General features: G+C 46.8%; 3 protein-coding genes across 4 annotated transcripts; 2 read left to right on the forward strand and 1 right to left on the reverse strand.

Annotated features, from left to right (window-relative positions):
- Positions 1 to 2,782: 2,782 nt before the first annotated feature.
- On the forward strand, positions 2,783 to 3,509 carry LOC124685937. Its single transcript, XM_047219959.1, has 2 exons — positions 2,783 to 3,055; positions 3,162 to 3,509. Exons 1-2 carry the CDS (start codon positions 2,970 to 2,972, stop codon positions 3,490 to 3,492), a joined length of 417 nt encoding a protein of 138 aa, XP_047075915.1. The 5' UTR covers positions 2,783 to 2,969; the 3' UTR covers positions 3,493 to 3,509.
- Positions 3,510 to 5,132: 1,623 nt separating this feature from the next.
- On the forward strand, positions 5,133 to 8,207 carry LOC124685938. 2 transcript variants are annotated; one of them, XM_047219960.1, is made up of 7 exons: positions 5,133 to 5,245; positions 5,362 to 5,415; positions 5,516 to 5,633; positions 6,602 to 6,661; positions 7,295 to 7,403; positions 7,480 to 7,693; positions 7,876 to 8,207. In XM_047219960.1, exons 1-7 carry the CDS (start codon positions 5,207 to 5,209, stop codon positions 8,050 to 8,052), a joined length of 771 nt encoding a protein of 256 aa, XP_047075916.1. In that variant the 5' UTR covers positions 5,133 to 5,206; the 3' UTR covers positions 8,053 to 8,207. The 2 variants fall into 2 exon arrangements, with proteins under 2 accessions (XP_047075916.1, XP_047075917.1); XM_047219961.1 differs by having other exon boundaries at positions 7,480 to 7,684.
- A 6,486-nt stretch (positions 8,208 to 14,693) lies between these two features.
- LOC124689196 (putative F-box protein PP2-B12) lies at positions 14,694 to 16,462 on the reverse strand. Its single transcript, XM_047222759.1, has 3 exons — positions 16,118 to 16,462; positions 15,808 to 15,926; positions 14,694 to 15,241 (listed from the first exon to the last, which is right to left on the reverse strand). Exons 1-3 carry the CDS (start codon positions 16,460 to 16,462, stop codon positions 14,773 to 14,775), a joined length of 933 nt encoding a protein of 310 aa, XP_047078715.1. The 3' UTR covers positions 14,694 to 14,772.
- Between the last annotated feature and the right edge of the window lie 1,257 nt (positions 16,463 to 17,719).

Below are 17,719 nucleotides of genomic sequence, written 5' to 3' on the forward strand. Positions count from 1 at the left end.
CTGGCCAACATTTTGCAACAGCTTGAAGTCTAACAGAGTATTTCAATCCAGCAAATTAAAATAGACTGAAGAACATGAGCACTACATTATTTCATGACTTGGAAATGAAATCAATGGCTTCTTGAAGGTCCTCGTTCCTGGAAAACCCTGCACAAATATAAATGGTTTGTTTTTGTATATTCCTCCCTGTTACGACTTCTTATTCAAGGGTTCAATCCGTAAAATTAATATTCTGATGATCTCTCTTTTAACAAATGTTTGGATCTATGAAAAGAAGAATCTCATCACTCTTACAGTATTGACTAACCACTCATAGAGCATCCAAATCCTTAATTCATTCTGTTTTTTCTCGAACACTCAAATGCATTTTGTTATGTATTATAAGAACACCAAGACGGAAGACCTTACAGCACCATAGCTGAAAAAAGCAAAACAAAAGCGACAGAGAGCTAAGCTAGCAAAACAAGAGAAGAAGAAGCTAACAACTGAAGTTGTATATCGCCCCCTTGGCGTTCTCTTCTAATACAAATTACATGCCTTTGGGTGCTTGTTTGATTTTTTTTTTACTGAAGCTGTATAGGTTCTAGTCCTTTTATCTGACGGAAATCATGGTAAACTAATAAGTTGTCTTGAGTAAACCCATTCATTACTTGGCCAGAGAGACAAGCTTCCAATCGCCATGTGCTTATCATTAATCAAGACAACCAATTTAGTGTATGAGGGATGCCGGGTGTGATGATCGATGAACATGTCAAGTAGAGAGGAAAACCTGAACGTCATGGCAAATTCCTGCAATTACACCAGATCGCCAACTTGTATGTTAACAACTCCTTCTCATCCGACTGTAAGAAAAATCCTATTGCTGTGATTTTGGACCTACAGTAACAGAGATTATGCTGCAATATTGAACCTATAGTAATAAAAATTATGCTGCAATAACAAAAAAAAATGAACCGCTGATCATGCTGATGGAGAGGATGGCGGAAGAGGACCTGCAAAGGAACTCACCAGCCGGAGCCTACCAGCGCGTTTGCACGCCTGCGTATTCCCCACATTTTGGGCGGTTTTCGCCGATCGAACGACAATCCTTTTTTTTTTTTGCTAGCGGAGCAGCATCCCCACAGATCTGGAACATGACGATCCCAAAAGCTTATTCTCCCTGTTGCTTGGAGCGAGTTCGCCGGATCTGGCGGGCCGCGCTACGCTAGTGCAGAGAGGAGGAAGGTTCGATTGGAAACTTGGAGGCAGTAAAAAGGCAGATTAATCGCTGCTTTATGGACGAGCCGACGGAGAAAGGAGGTGAACGGGTGGTAACGCACCTCCACTACGGGCAAGAGTTAAGCGAGGAAGACGGTCGGCCTCCATCGTCATTATTCAGCCGCCTCTGTCTCTCAGAGCTCACCGAGCATAGAAGTGTTAGAAGTGGGCCGTTGAATCGGCCGACCAGCACCGCGGCCCGGTTAGTAGAAAAGCACCGAAATCAGTCTGTGGAGTAGCAGCCCTTCACAACGGGCGGAGCGGGTCTCGCGGGTGAAGCGGTGAAAGTGCACGCGGGGCGCTGGCTGAAGCTACGGAATGATCTGGGACGTCTAGAAAATCGAACGGCTCCCAGAGTGAAATCGTTGTAATGCCTCCTAGCAGGTTGAGTTTTACTGTTAACTAATTTTGGTCAAAAAGCGCGCGGCGGCCTGCTGAATGCGACGAAGCGGGAAAAGTTAAAGAAAAAACCCGCTCCCTCTCTCCCTTCTCGGGTGTCTTCTCCCTCGCCTTCAGCTTCCCACTCACTTCTCCCCAATCCCCAACCCAAATTGCTGCAATCTTTCCCAGGCGTAGCGCGCAGGAGACGGCGGCAATGGTTCTGGAGGAGTTCTTCGGCCACCTCCTGGGCAAGGTTCGCCGGAAACGCCTCCTCCCCCGTAGCAGAACTAGGGTCTCATTAATTCCCCCATCCTCCTTCCTGCTCCAGTGAACTGACGGCCTTGGTTGCGTTTTCTGCCGCTGATGCAGAAGGGCTGGGGGGACGGGGCGATGCGAGATCTGGAGCTCTCCCTGCGTGCCAAGGTTCGTTCGCGTGCCAACTCTCCCTGCTCTCTTAATTTCATCCCTAGCGCCGCCGCGCGCCGTCGGGGGTTTCCTGATTTGGGCGGGGCCGATGCTGCTCTCTGCTGACGCGCGGCCTAACTAACTAACGCTGCAGGGCCCGGTGCACCCGGCGTACGACCTCATGCTCGAGAGGTGCTGCATGTTCGCCGACTTCGGGCGCCTCCTGGGCTACGCCTTCTCAGCCACCGGCCTAGGCTGCCTCGCTACGTCGTTTCTTGCCAGACATCGCGCGCCCTATCTCCCCTCTCAATCTGTCAGTAAGTCATGGCTAGATCGCTTGATTTGCGTCATCTACTGCCTGCTTACTTATACGTACTCGTCCCTGCAGTGCAGGTACTGCTCGCGGTTCCGCCTCGGCATGTAATTCTCATGGCTGGCTGCGCTTGCGGTAAATCTCAAGGCTTTTCTTTCTTTTTGCAATGAAATCTCGAGGCTTTTCAACTGCTACTGGATCCTGTAAATTTAATATTGATACTGCCATTTCCCTGTAGAGAAACATACAGCATGATAATACCATATCAGCATTTTGGTTTGGAAACTTTGGCATAGTTGAAGAACAGCTATATAGGCCTACAAAGTAGATCCTTTTGAAGTTCAGATTTGAACTAATTGAACCTGCTAGTAAATATGTTCCTCCTACTCGTTTGTGACGGAATAACAGGATCTGGGTTCTGGGACATGAACATCCGACACACGACCTTTGAAATTATTTTTTGAGCCGACTCTTTCTTTATTAATCTTCTGATGATGAAAGTGAAGTCTGTTTCGTTACTCGCTATCCATGCACCAAAGTTTTGCCTTTTGCACTGGAGCTGCTAATTCGATGATGACGCTATGTTTCAGCTTGTTTGCCTGTGAAGACGAAGATGGACTATTACGATCTCCAGCTTGGGTTTGCAAAGTCCATTCTGAAATCTGGAGATGAGCGCACCAAGACGGAGCTAGCCAAAATGTGATTTTTTCCCCCTGAACTAATGGTGTTACCTTTGTTTTTATTTTCAGCATCAGTTTCGATCAGCATGTCAGTTGTTTCAGCTAACACTTTGTGTCATTCGCAGAATACTGAACAAGCATAGCGATGACAAATCACTGGTTGAAGCTCTGAAGAGGCACTTCGTAGCTGACCACGTGTTCAGTGATCAGCACCAAGAGAAACCGCCGCTTCTCCGGTGGCGCGAACGCGGTACATACTTGGACGGCGCTTTGCTGGAGGAGATGAAGGAGTATGAAGAAGAGCTGAAGGAGCATAAAGCAGAGCTGCAAAAGTTAAAGAAGGAGCTTGAAGCAATGCTGAAAAGAATGATGAAGTATGAAGCAAACAACTCTGATGATAAGGCTGAATCAAGTGTAAACGTTGTAAGTTACACAGCCTGTTTGCAGTTTATTTAATCCAACTAATGAGTCTAGTACGCTACATATACTTTAGTTTATGGAGAAAATAGCCTAGCCATTTTCGGGTAGTAGAAGAGGATAGTTAAAACCAACAGTAAGCACCTACTATTATGTTTACCTTTGCAGGGATTATTTCAGGAGGACCCACTGGCTTGTATTCTTGGTACTCCAGGGAACATCAGGGAGACGGGAGATCGATGAACCCTCTGAGCACACTGGAGTCGTTCTCCTGATGAGACGAGAGCTGCAAGGCCACCAGAGAAGTCAACGGCATCAATGTCGCCGACATCCTGACAAAACTGCTGTGTCATGAACTTATATAATGAAGTCTTATCAGTTGTGTGCATGAAAATACAATTCATACTCTTTTGATGTGCACAATTGTAGCTGGCATAATTGTAGGGCATGCAGATACTATGCAGTGATGGACGTGTTATGTTTTTTTGGCCAATGAGATAATATATTAATCGATCCTCAAGGTTGAGGAAGGTGGTTGATCTCCTAGACTATGAAGATCTTCTGCGATCTTCACAGGTTGCAATCCTTGGTCATGTTGACAGCCTCGGATCCATTTCAATTATGTAGGGGAGAGCGGAACACTCCATCGCCAATGCGACCACCTCCATGTAGCTAGTTCAGCTTCCCATAATAAGGCTTGAGCAATTTTTCTTTTAAAGGGATCCGCCTTTTATTCATACTTCAACACAATGTGGGATACATAAACCCTCAGGAGGATGAACTAACCAAACTTGACGGCCTGAAACATCTAGCACAATGTTCCTAGCTAGATAATAAGCTTCTTTATTTCTTTTTTGATAATGAGAATGTATTAATATCCCTTATGTGCTTAGGACTGTTCTTGCATTAAATCACTTCACTCTGTACTCTGAGGCATTACGGTGCATATCTTTTGCGAAACAAACCTCATTTCTCCTAAGTGAAAATCTAGAAAATGTGAGGTGTAGATCTACTAAATTTACCCATCCTAGGAACTTTGGTGGATCCAATACCAGAGAGACCCTCTTGTTTGTTCAATCAAAATCTCACTATATCAAAATAGTTAAAACGTGAACGAACTTTAATAGTAAAATACTATAGAAGCAACCTCTTGGATATTCTTTTAGATATCAATCTAGAAGCACAAGTATAGTAGTACTGTATTATTAAGTTTCAGGGACAACCCCATTTTCTTGATGTCCACAGGACATGAAAACTGAAGAAAATGCAGCCTTGTGTCATTAAACCTATAACCCTCTTTCGGTTAACCTGGCCTCTTCGTCCCACCGTACCAACAAGGGGTAGTACATGAATGTTGACCAGTTTGTTTGAATGTCATCCCAATTTCTATCTAAATCTTATCCCCTTTTCCGTAAGAATCCTCCGGGCCTTCCACCTTACATTTGGTAGTTTTTTTTTAAAAAAAATTGAATTCAGTGTACACTTAAAAATCCGCCATCTGTTCCCTTCGGAAAACTAAAATTTTCAGGTATGTTCAGTATAAGTTTTCTTTTTTAAAAATAAATCGAAGGCTGCAGAATACTCACATCTACAGTAGATTTTACAAAATGGGAGATAGCCCTAACGCTCCTGACCGGCACGTGTCAAGTGCTGATCCCTGCCACTCTAGGCTTCTCGTGTCGCTCACTGTTCCCCATCCCAAAACTGCGGCAACCCCTCCCAGGTCTGGCGGCGCAGGGCCCGGCCGGCGGCGATGGTTCTGGAGCACTTCTTCGGGTTCCTACAGGGCAAGGTTCGCACCAAACGCCTCCTCTCTCGTAGCCCAAGGTCTAGTTACCTTCTTACTCCTCATCCTCCGTGCTGCGACGGGACTGACGGCCGTGCCTGGTTTTTCTGTCGCCAATGCAGCGGCACGGGGCCAAGACGGCGATGCGGGAGCTGGAGATCTCCCTGCGGGCCAAGGTTCGTCCCGTCGCGCGCGCAGGCGCTGGTCTTGATTCTTGCTGGTAGCGGCGGGCGGCGGGTTTCCTGATATGGGGGTATCCCAATTCTGCTGCTGCAGGACCCGGTGACCCCGCTGGAGGATACCGAGATTTATTCGATTACCATGGAAGCAACCTTGGCCTTTCTCCTCAACTTTCTCGGGTCGGGCTCCCTTGTGTGGTTTGCTACGAGAAAAGGTGCCCATCAGCTCTCCTCTCTCTCCCTCGATCTGTAATTCTGTACTGATCAGATGCAAATCTCCATTTGTATTTTTTATTGTTTGATGATTCGCGACCGTGGAAAACGAGAAACAATCACTCAAATACTGATCTGCATTCAGGTAAATAAAAAGCTTTTTTTTTTCGGGGTAAATAAACAAGCTTTTGAAGGCGTTCGCTATAGAATTCTTATTTGACTAGGAAGAAACAAATGCTCAACCAAACATTTTTGCGCAACAACTCTGATAAATTACTGGCCAGGATTTTATATTTCTCACAAAACAATACAGCAACCATGTTGCCCAAAGAATATCAATACATTCTCCATTCTATTTGATCCTTGCACAAGCCTCACCATGAAATTCTCGCTGCTTGTGGACCTTATTAGATGGCCGCAGCTCAGCAGCTTCAGTGACAAAAGGTGCCTTGTAGCACCTAGAGAAGCGTTTTAACAAGCAGGTTTTGTCCAAACATGTCGATAGCTGATATGAAGAAGTTTCGAATGGACAAGGGTGCAAATCTCCATTACAGTAGTATTCTTTATTGTTTGATTCGCGACCGTGGAAAACGAGAAACAATCACTCAAGTGACCAAAATATTTTTTTATTGTTTGAAGATGTATCATACTATTAGATAGGTACTCATAAGTGTTGATACTAGTTGGTAACTGCTTAATTTGTTATGCAATGCCCCAACACATTTGGTACACTATTGGAACACCACTATTATTCAGCTCGCAAGCTTACAATGCTTCTGCTACTGAACAAAAAGATGCAAATACTGATCTGCATTCAGGTAAATAAACAAGCTTTTTTTTGCAGCTCCTAAGTTTCTTGGGTGCAGCAGAGCTGTATAGAGTAAAGCTGCAAAACCATCACTGTTGAGTTTGCTGCTTCAGAGACTCTTTGTTGGTATCATAACATTTTAACTTGTACTCTTTTATGCAGCTCCTAAGTTTCTTGGGTTTCGACCTCTGACTGGTCCACAGTCATTCAGCTACTCTTTCGGTAAATCTCAAGGCTTTTCACCTGTAAATATTGACAATGACATACAAAGGCATATGCAGCTTTCTATCTCTTGGTTCTTAATATCTGTATTCTGGAAATATGTTGTAGTTACTGACGTACCACCTGGCCTAATTCAGCTGAGAAGTAGTAAATAGACAGTTTGCGCTAATCCATTCCTTCTTATTCATTCATGATTCCACTTAGATGAATCTCAGTAGGCAGTGCTCTGTTATCATGGTGACGAGTCACGAGTCCCAGCTCGCTCAGGCGGGTGTAGCGTGTCATTTTATCAGGGGGATTAAGATGTGTAGAAAACATTTAAAACCCAGGCATGCACATTCTGTTATTACGAAGACCATGTAGACGTTTACATTTGCAATATATATATTTCCAAATGAGCTTGGCACAGTTGAAGAATAGTTCGATACACTAGGTGTCCTTTTAAATTTTAGATTTAGATCAAAACTGCTGGTATGCTCCTCCTAGTTGGTGATGGAAAGGCGGTATCAGAGACATGAACCCTGGACACATCCTTAGAGATTACTCCATGGTCTGAATTTTCATACGGTGCCCATCTATCAATGTTCTATCTATTTTCACCAGAAGTGTTAATTTGATTAAGCTATATTACAGGTTGTGCCTCACTTTTGGGGAATATGATGTATTATGAGTCCTATGTTGCATCCGCCACACATGTTTTGGAAGGTGGAGAAGAATGCATGAAGATGGAGCTAGCTAAAATGTACTCCAACTATGATTTTTATTCTTTCGGTATCAGCCTCTCGGGTGTTCCAACTAACAATCTGTTTCATTCACAGAATACTTAATAACCATAGCACTGACGAATTGCTGGTTGGAGCTGTACAAAGACACTTCATAGCTGAGAATCTGTTGAGTGACCAGCATCAAGATCAACGACTTTTCAGGTGGCGCCAGCGTAACTCATATGTGGACTACACTTTCAAGGAAAGGATGAAGGAGTATGAAGCAAACAGCTCAGAGGACGACGAGGCTGAATCAAGTGTAAGCACTGTGAGTTGCAGCTAATTCTAGATTCATGGAGTCTAGTAGTTGGCGTCGGTCCTTAATTTACAGGGAAAAAAAACTGGCCATTTATATGGTCTGAATTACCAGAATGGGTGAAAGCAAAAGAATTTGACACGTGCTCGAGAAAAAGCAACATTATTGACCTATTTCTATGTTTATGTTTGCAGAGATTATTTGAGGAGGACTCTCTGGCCTGTATACTTGGCACTCCAGGGAGCAACACGGAGATGAGCAAATCCGCTGAGCACACAGGAGGCACTGTCCTTACGAGACGAGAGCTGCACGTTCACCGGGAAGTCATCGGACCTCGACGCGGGCATGCTGACAAAGCCCCCGCGTTTTGATGGAAGCCTTAGCGGTGGCGTGGAAAAGATCACATCTAGAGATTTGCATGCAGTTGTAATTTGTAGGGGAGCTGTATGTTTCGAAGAGACGTGCATCTAGAGATGGACGTGTTATGTCTGTTCCAAATTCGACTCTACCAAATCGATGAGTCCTAAAGGGAGTCGAAATCCAACAGGATGGTGCTGTCTCCACGGCTGTAAGCCCTTCTCGTGCAATATAAAATTACCTTCACGGCTGCAAGCCCTCCTTGTTGCCTCATCTCCACCATAACCACCACCACCAATCAACTATGATGTCTCAGCCGGTTCCACCCTCGCCCAAACGCCATCTTCCTAGTTCACATGAATCGTCCGCAGATGTCGTCTCGTTGCCGAACGAGATGATCTTCGAGATCCTCTCCAGAGTGCCGTTCAAGTCCATGTGCAGGTTCTGATGCGTCTCGGACGAGTGGTGCGCCATCATCTCCGACCCGAACTTCGTGGCCGCACACAAGTCCCGCCAGGAAGAGCATGACATTGTGGTTTTCGTCTCGATTGGAGATCCTAGCAAAGGCGTGTGCATGATATACACGGCAATGTTGTGAGCAGGAGGAAGATCAGGGGTGGCGCCGGAATATTCAGCAGCCTCTCCGCGGACTGCCTCCACGCCCTTGTCCGCGTTCCAGACGATTATTCTGGCGTGTTAGAGCTAAGTCCAAATGATTATTCAGGCGTGTTAGAGACATGTTAGCCTAACAGCGCAGGGGTTGCTTTTTTTTTTTTCAGTTAACTGGATCTTAATTCGTCCAACAAAATTGCAATGCGGACATGCAGGTATGCGTAATCTGTAGGGGAGTTTTTTTTTTTGACAGGAAATCTGTGGGGGAGTTGGTTGTGTTCTATATTTGCTCCAAATTTGACTAACAAACCAATTATCGTGAAAAAGGGAGTCCTAGTCCAAGTCAAAGTCCAACATGAGGTGTCTAGTCAATCGGATTACCGTCTCAATCTCGATCATTGTAACCTGCTTAATTACCGCATCTACGCCTTCAACGGTTCAACCTCGATCGCGACAGCTCAAGTCTTCCTCGTTGCGTCGTCTCCACTCGACCGCCGTCGCCGAGCGTGCTGCCGCAATCGCAATGACGCATCAGCGATATTCGCCGGTCCCCCCATCGCCCAAACGACGCCACCATCTTCCTCGCCTCCACTCGAGCGCCACGGCCGAGCGTGCTGCCACTTTCGCAATGACGCACCAGCGATATTCATCGGTTCTCCCCACGCCCAAACGCCGCCGCCATCATCCTCGGCCGGCTAACCCAGCCCGCGGAAGAAGGAGCACACGACGTGCACCATGGACTGTCGACGCCGTCTCGTTACCAAACGAGATCATCTTCGAGATCCTCTCCAGATTGCCGGCGTGGTCCGTGTGCAGATCGCGGTGCGCCCTCATCTCCGATCCAAACTTCGTGGCCGTGCACACGTCCCGCCACGTCGAGCCGCTCATTGCGTTTCTCTCTCGCGGAGAAGGACCTAGAAAAGGCGACGAGCTACAACTGGTGGATATCGATGGCCATGTTGTGAGCAGGAGGGTGATCAAGGATGGAGCAGGAGGGTTTTCTCCTTCGGCAAGCTCTCTCCGCCAGGACCTTATCTGCATAACCGACTATTATACAGGCGCACGGGTGGTGGATCCTGCCACCGGCGTGGTGCTCGTGACCATCCCAAGACTGAAAAAGAGCCCAACTCCATACGAAACTATCGAGGACTTCACCACGCGGCTGAACACAACCACGGCCTTCGGCCGGGCCATCCCCTCAGGTGCCTACAAGGTGGTCCGACTCATACACGGCGATAGCTGCTGGGTTTCCTGTCTAGGAGATGACACCGGATGGAAACCGAGGCACCCACCCGAAGCCCGTGTCGTCGCGTCTTACCCTGGCTCCCTCACTGTTGTGAACGGCATCCTCTATGTCCTGACCTCAGAGGAGGAGATGCTCGGAGTGCTCCACTGGGATATGATACATTGCTTTGATCTTGAGAGCGAGGAGTGGACCGAAACGATTAAAATCCCAGAAAAAGCTGTAGGGCGCGAGTTGTGGAGGAACCAAACAAGGACTGTCCGTCTAGCTGAACTCAATGACACCCTGTGCGTGGTCCAACAGGAGCTCACACGTGCCAACATATGGCTTCTCACCGATTCTAACAAGAAGACCACCTGGGTCAAGGCGTTCACGATCCAGATCAGCCCAGATACCTATCATTTTATGCCTTTGAGAATTACACATAGCGGCGGAAGACTGCTCTTCCAGTGCTCTCTTTTCCGTAGACGAGCACAGGTCGTGAAGAGCTATAATCCATGCACCACGACATGCACCACTATCATAGAGACACCAGAAAACCTTGAGAGCAAGATCAGTCTTTGCAGCTCGCGCTTGGGCAGTTTTATTCCGGACAAGATCTAGTTATAGTGCCATTGTCTAGTTATCTCTTTGAATTTATTTCAGCCAACTTGTTAATAACTTTGGGCAAACAAGACGGCAGCGCTTGATGATTCAACTACTGGAGGTCAGTTAGTTCCATAAGCTACATCTGTGTCATAGTGCATGTGATCGTTTCCTAGTGGTTCTCATTGTCCTTTCCTATGAGTAGACACGTTTTTCTTCAGAAAATTAACTAGACTAGAGCTTGCCATATCATTCTTTCCTACAAGTGAGGAGAAATGTATAGTAATCAGTAAATGCACACAGTGCACACAAGTGAAGAAACATATACGGTTTTGGTCTTGTTTTTACGCGTTTTCCTCTCGAGTGGCTCACACAGGCTGCTCTAGAGGACCCAAACCCTAGTAAAAATAAAGCTCCAAATCATGTGCCTCCCTGGCCGTCGCTCCCGGTTTCGACCATCTTCGTGTGGGGTTGGGGCATTTTGCGGGTGGCGCGTGGAGAGGCGAGGGAGCACAGTGGGATGGCGTATTGGCGACGCAGGAGGCGAGGCCGTGCGTGCGGAGCACATCAATGACTGCAAAGGTCCCGACGGCTAGGACTTGCTGCGAGGGCACATGCATGATCTGGGCTCGCTCGGGCCCGATCTGTGCCGCAACGGTTCATGCGCGATGGCACTCGCTGGTGCATTACTACTCGCAGCGGTGGCTGTAATTAGTGCTGGCCTTGTGGGAAAACGCCGCTGGCTTCTGGCTGTTCGGGAGGTGCAAGATCGCGTGTTCCTATCGAAAGCCGTGCTATTTTATCCAACTGGTGGCTTGGGGGCTACTGGCTTGCCCTGAATAAAGGTGGTTGGCCCTGCTAATCTTTGAGTACTAAGTCATCTGTCTGCTTCATGTTGGCCTCCTCGATCTGGACGACGACGAGTTCCGGTATTCCTCTCGAAGATTTTCGCTGTTTGGCGCATGGCGTCACTGGATATCTAGATCGAAATTAATCCGGTCGTGCACGCTCTTATCTTTGGCCATCGAGCCTTCATAAGGGTGTGGCGCTGAGATTCACTTTCTTCTCGGTGACATGCGACATATCCAAATATAGATTTCCATGGTATTGACAGAGGTAAAGAAAGTATTTGTAGCTTCGAATCGGAGGCTTGTAATGGCCGAGAGATGTATTGGTTGCGATGGAGACTTGCGTCACATGTTTTTCCTGTGTGTCGGGTGTTGAGGCCTTGGAGCACCGGCCTTGGCTAGAGGGGCAACATCATAAGTGGACTATAGATTTGGTGGTGCTTCGGTGCTCCTTGAGTATAGACCTACGATTTCCAGGGTGAAAGCCCAATATCTAGTCTTCATTGGTTGTACTTAGCAATGGCCGTGGTGAAGGCATTGTGTTGGGAACTTGGCCTTTCTCCAGGGTGAAAACTGAAGATCTTCGATCGGACGACGACAAAGCTTATGCACGACTTCCTTTTTGGAGACGTGGCTTTGGAGAATCTCTTTTGCGGTTCAGGTGTTTTCTTTGGTGGTGGTTAGAGTGTTGATGTTGTTAGTGTTTCATCAATGCGACGAGGTCTTTGTCTTATATTTCTCTCTTTTTATTTTATTGCCGGTTGTGTGCATCCTTAAGTTCTTTTGATATCTTGTTGGTGCAGATGCTGGATGTAATTGGTATCTTCTCTATATTAATCTATCCCATTTATCGAAAAAAGTGAGGAAACATGGCAAAGTCATCATATCACTCCTTCCTACAACATTCAAAGCAAGATTCCATGGTGGTAACTGTTAGATGCGTATATAGCGTTTTTATGCATATCTTTATTGTATAAGGGGTTCTATATATGCATATTGGTACACATATACATGTATTGGCCGTTGACCTCCTATGGACCGTACTAGACGGCGGCGCCGCACAGCATAAGTCCCCGTGCGACGGTTGACCCCACCCGAAAACATTAGCTCCCGCGCGTCCGTCTTTTTTTTTCCATCGTCCGTACTCCTTGGCTGCGCTGACACATAAAACAGTGTGCATCATGCACTTTCGCAAGAAGAGGATAAAAACTCTTTCTAGCAGCCTAAAAAGGTTGCAGAAATGATTGGCTAGTAAATTTCATTTGATTACCATGTTTTAACCAGGAGAAAAGTATGATGCCCCTAATTAATCCAGTAATTAGCCTCATTAACTTGGCAACTACACTAAATTAGTTAATATGGAAATTAGGATACTCCGTATAACTAATCTGGCAATCACGACTAATTATTCAGGCAATTACTACTAGTTAATATGTGAATTACTACTAAATTAATTGGGTAAGTACTCTTATTTAATCTGATAACTATGGCCTAATTAATCTGTCAATTACTCTTATTTATTCTGGCATCTAGAACTTATTAATCTGGCAATTAGTACTAAATCCTGAAACTATTACTATTTGGGATTACAACCGGCTATCTCATCTAGCACTGCCTAATACTGCTGCAAAATGCTGTAAAATCCACTCGCCATGGCCTCTGCCGACGCGGCTTGCGAAGAACAGCAGGCAGCGGCGCGAGCAAACAGCAGCAGCAGCACCAGTTGAGCAGCGGGAAGCGGGTAGGCGCGCGCGAGCAAGCAGCAACGGCGACCGGCCGCGCCCCGGAAAGCGCGGCACCACCCTGTCCCTGCTCCCCGCTCCCTCGAGCTCGGCCCAGCTGGTCGGCTGCCCCTCCTCCGGCCGCGTGCCAGTCCAGCTCCTCCCTCCGCATCCTCGCCCCGCCTCGGCCGAGTCCCGGCCCACCATCTCCGTCTCCGTCGCGGCCCGCCCGGCCGACGCCACGCGCCTTCTCCCCGTCGGGCCGGCAGCCCACTCCGCACAGCATCCTCGCACCTCATGGCCGCCTACATGTTGTGTGCTTGGCGCCGGTGGCCTTCTCCGATGCGTGCTCCACGGCGCCAGTCTCCCCTCCCAGGCGTCCTCGACGGCCTCACCCCGGCGCTGCTCGGCGGTGGCCTCCCCGCAGCGCTTCTCGGTGGCGGCCTCACCGCGGCGCTGCTCGGCGGAGCGGTGAGGGAGACGCAGGGCCAGGCGCAGGAGTGGGCGGCACAGTTTGGCGGCGGAGGAGTGGTCCAGGATCTCAGGAGCATGGTCTATGTGTGGCCAGGGAAAGCTCGGCTGGGAAAGAGATAAGAATAGGATAAGGGTGCGGGCTTCGTTTGCTCTCGTCCCTAAAGGGCGCGATGCACTTTTTTCTAATGATGACGAGGCGTCGCACAGGAGGACGAGCGATGCGGCGCTTCCTAGTAGATTTTCCCATGATAGTTTCTCATTCGCAACATGGTATCAGAGCATGTGCTAGGATATCTCTGCAACTCTATGCTTGATTCGCGTCGCCATTTTGCAGCTGCCGCTCCCTCTCTTTGCTGTAGGATCTTGTACAACTGTCTTCCCCTTTCTCATGTTTCATTGTTTGGTCGATTTGGAACCAGTTTTGAGCAATTGTGGATCTCCTCCACGAATCCAGGCTCTCCCGTCGGGTCACTGCCCAGCCGTCGCCGCCTTCCTGCCATTAAGGGCCCTCTCATCACAGTGCTCCGCTGCTTCTTCCCATACCACATGGTAGTGGATGATTCTCCTGACATGCTTTCCACTTTTGGTGTGTCATCTTCTATGTTTCAGTCGTCTCTCATAATCTTCGTGCTCGGCGTCGTCCCCCACCTGATCGCTATTCTCCTACCCGTTAGCCGCGGAGATGTGATGGAGAGCGTGGAGTTGGGGCCGACAAGGTCCTTGGAGGCGATACCGTAAGTCGTGGAGAAGGCCGAGTTGGCTAGCACCATGACCTCGTCGGCGCGGCACAAGACACATGAGGCATCCATCGGGGTGGTCGTGGGATGTGGCCGCATCGGTGGCCGGGTGGGGAAATAAGTGAGAATTTTTTTAATATTTTTATTTCTAGGTTTTTTTAACAGGGGCGATACATGGGGTCATGTCCATCTTAGCTAATGACCTCCTCTTATTGCCACTACCGCGCTCACAACTGTGCCCCATATTTCAGTTTCGGTGTCAATTGACTCTCAACGAATCATTTGCATGAATTGCAAAATTCGTGATATAGAGTGATATATTTCGATCGACAAAACGAAAATTGGTATGATTCGCTAAATTTTAGCAAAATTATGGTAGTTTTATATTGCTATTAACTCTCTCCTTACTCCTTAGTTCCTTACCCACAGATTGCTACATTACAGTCTGATCTTATTCGAAAATACAAAGTATCTTTGAAGACAATTACATATAGAGATTTGGAGATTGATCCCGTTAACTTTTAGGCCTTAGCTCGATTCCTTCAACGATGAGCCCACTCTTCCACTGCAGTTCCTCCAACTCCTGCAGTATAATTTGAACCCCTATAGCCAGGGCCTCGTCTATGTAGAAGTCGCACAACTCCAGCTCCATCCAATCGTCGTCCATCCGTGTCCGCGGGTACCTCACGACGCACCCGCCAGCTTCTTCCTCCTCGTGCTCGTGCAGGTCTGCACCAGTAGTCATATTGTCGACACAGGACCTGCGGTTGCAGGGATGGAGGGACACCCTGTGGATGCTCCCCACCAGTTGCCCGTTAACGTTGGCATACGATTTCTGCCGTGGAGAGCTGAGGCCGGACGCGTTATGAGTCAGCTTGTAGACGAGGTAGGCCGCGTAGTGGGTATTGGGAGAGAACATGTTGACGATGTAGACTTCGATGTTGAACCAGCAGACACGCAGAAGCTCAGCAATAGTGGGGAACCTAGCTTGTGAATAAAGCTCCAGTATTCAGATTTCAGAACACTATGGCCGTGGGGAAAAATATGGTGACAGTATGGTACAGATTCAAATGAAAAATGAAGATTATTTATATAAAACTTATGGAGCAAGTTAAAATCTATTAGTAGTAACTAGTAATGTCGATGCATAAGAATTAATATTGAGTGAAAGCTAACGATTACTCAAGTGTTTGTATGAAATATATGAAAAAAGAGAATCTCATGTCTTTCGTTTGCGCTTTAATTAATTAATTTATTTTGAAATGGGATCCTCCCTGGTCTCTGCATCGACAGCTGCATACGACCTTTTATTACATGCTTTAATTAAACTATTGATGAAAAAAAAAAATTGTAGGATTTCTATGACATAACTGTAAAACCTATAGAGGTACATTAACAGTGGGATATAACCTAGTGTTATATGGCTGAAATGACATATGAATTTGCAGAAATTCATGGTGTAAAGTTCAAATGCATATGCATCATGCTTTTGGGCAGAAAAGGTGTATGTTATACCGGTTGATACTGAATAGTATCGTACGGAATATACCTTGATTCTGGATCCTGCCTTTCTCTCCAATAAAGCGTTGTTCCAAACCAAGCAATTCCGAGCTCTCTCACGGACAACATGTAGCACTTGGCGCCATTCGATCTATGGAGCCCAAAGCTCTACATCACATATTTTACGGAGCACTTAGAACGCAACATGTGAGACGATACAGTTAATTTGTGAGAAATTAGTAATCTCGTACGCACATCAATTCTCCCTAACAGACTTATATGCAATGGATGATGTCTATCCAGTAGGAGAAATACCAAAATCGAATTGAAATATGCCAAAAGCGTTATAGTTCACTCACTATTCTCCCATCATCAAGCAGGATGTGCTCTTGGCAGAGGTCAAGAAACAGCTCTTTCTTCGAGTTGAAATCCACGGCGTGGACGGCACGGTCAAGGAAAGCATTGTAGTCTGGCGGCAAGAAGCGCTCCCACACGGCGTCCGAGTCTGCTGCCAACCGGAAAGCAGTGCATACTGCGGCGGCGCGGCAGGCGTCGGCCGGAGATGATAGGCTGATGGCGTTCGCCAAGCATTCCTCCGGGATATGCTCTATTTGGGCACCGCAAACCTCTTGGTTCTTCTGCGTCCGTGCTTGCTTCGTGGCATTTGCCCTTAAGCTTGGGCCACCGAACGCCTTCTCCTCCATGGACCCAAGTCGCTTATCATGCTCGTATTGATGGCTATGTCCTTTTATATACAATCTAAATTTCAACTGAACAAAATATAATCTTTTATTCCATGCAGAAAATATAATCTTTTATTTTTCTGGTGTGCCTAACGGAAAAGAATAACTCGCGGGAAGAGTTCAACGCTTCTTTCCTTGTCAATTGCGTGGACGTTTTTCTGATAATGTACTTTATTCATGCATACATAACTACATTCAAATGGTGGAACAACATGGCGTTGGCAGCCCTGCTGAAACATTGTGAAAACATACCGCCAAATTTTTACACATCAAAAATGGAAAACATGACACTTGTTATCATGTCATAGACATAGTGAGTGTATAGAAATAAATATCTATCATCTAGATAGTGTCACTACCGGAAAACGTTTCTTTGCTAGCCTTTTTCTCTTTGCGGAGTGCTAAAAGTCGGGGTACTCGGCATCGGCAAAGAGGCACTTTTCTGTGAGCCGACAGAAATAAACACGGCAAAGTGGCGGTACGCCGAAATATAGAAAATACAGTCCGCAAACAAACATCGTACGACAAAACATAGAAAATACACTCACCAAGAGATATACACGATAAAGGGAATCTTTGCCGAGTGTCCATTCCACACACACGGCAAAGGTGCCACGTGGCCTCTCCATCACACGCCTCACGGTCAGGCTGGGGCGGTTAGAGTTTGTCGAGTGTCAGACTAGGACACTCCGTAAAGACATTCTTAATCGCCGTGTAGTACTCAGCAAAAATCTTCTTTACTGTCTATTGCACTCAGCAAGATGGTGTGCTCGACAACTACATTCTTTGCCTAGTGTCTTTCAGAATACACTCGATCGACAAAGACATGCCGGCAGAACGGGCACCACGGAGCATCGGTTTGAAAACGCGTGAAACTGAACACATATAAAATGACATCTAACGGACTGACTCTAGCAAAATCGACACGATACAACTGAAAATACCATGAAATCCCAGAGCGCCAATGCAGTAGGTATGTGAACTGTAATGTGTGAGTGATCTTGTAATTTTGTTCACAGATTTTGCTCAACCATAGATTACGCTCCTTAGAGATTGTTCACAAAAAAATCCGTTTTGGCACTTGAAAAATGGAAAATAGGTTTTCCATGTCTAGATAAGAAAACACACAAAGCCAGCATTGCTTCGTGTCCCAAGAAACACACATGAGTGCAATATGGGCTCGTTCCAGCAAATTATAACATTTCTTTGCTCATTACC

The sequence above is a fragment of the Lolium rigidum genome, chromosome 2 (genome assembly GCF_022539505.1).
Source record: "Lolium rigidum isolate FL_2022 chromosome 2, APGP_CSIRO_Lrig_0.1, whole genome shotgun sequence".
In the NCBI taxonomy this organism is placed as follows: domain Eukaryota; kingdom Viridiplantae; phylum Streptophyta; class Magnoliopsida; order Poales; family Poaceae; genus Lolium; species Lolium rigidum.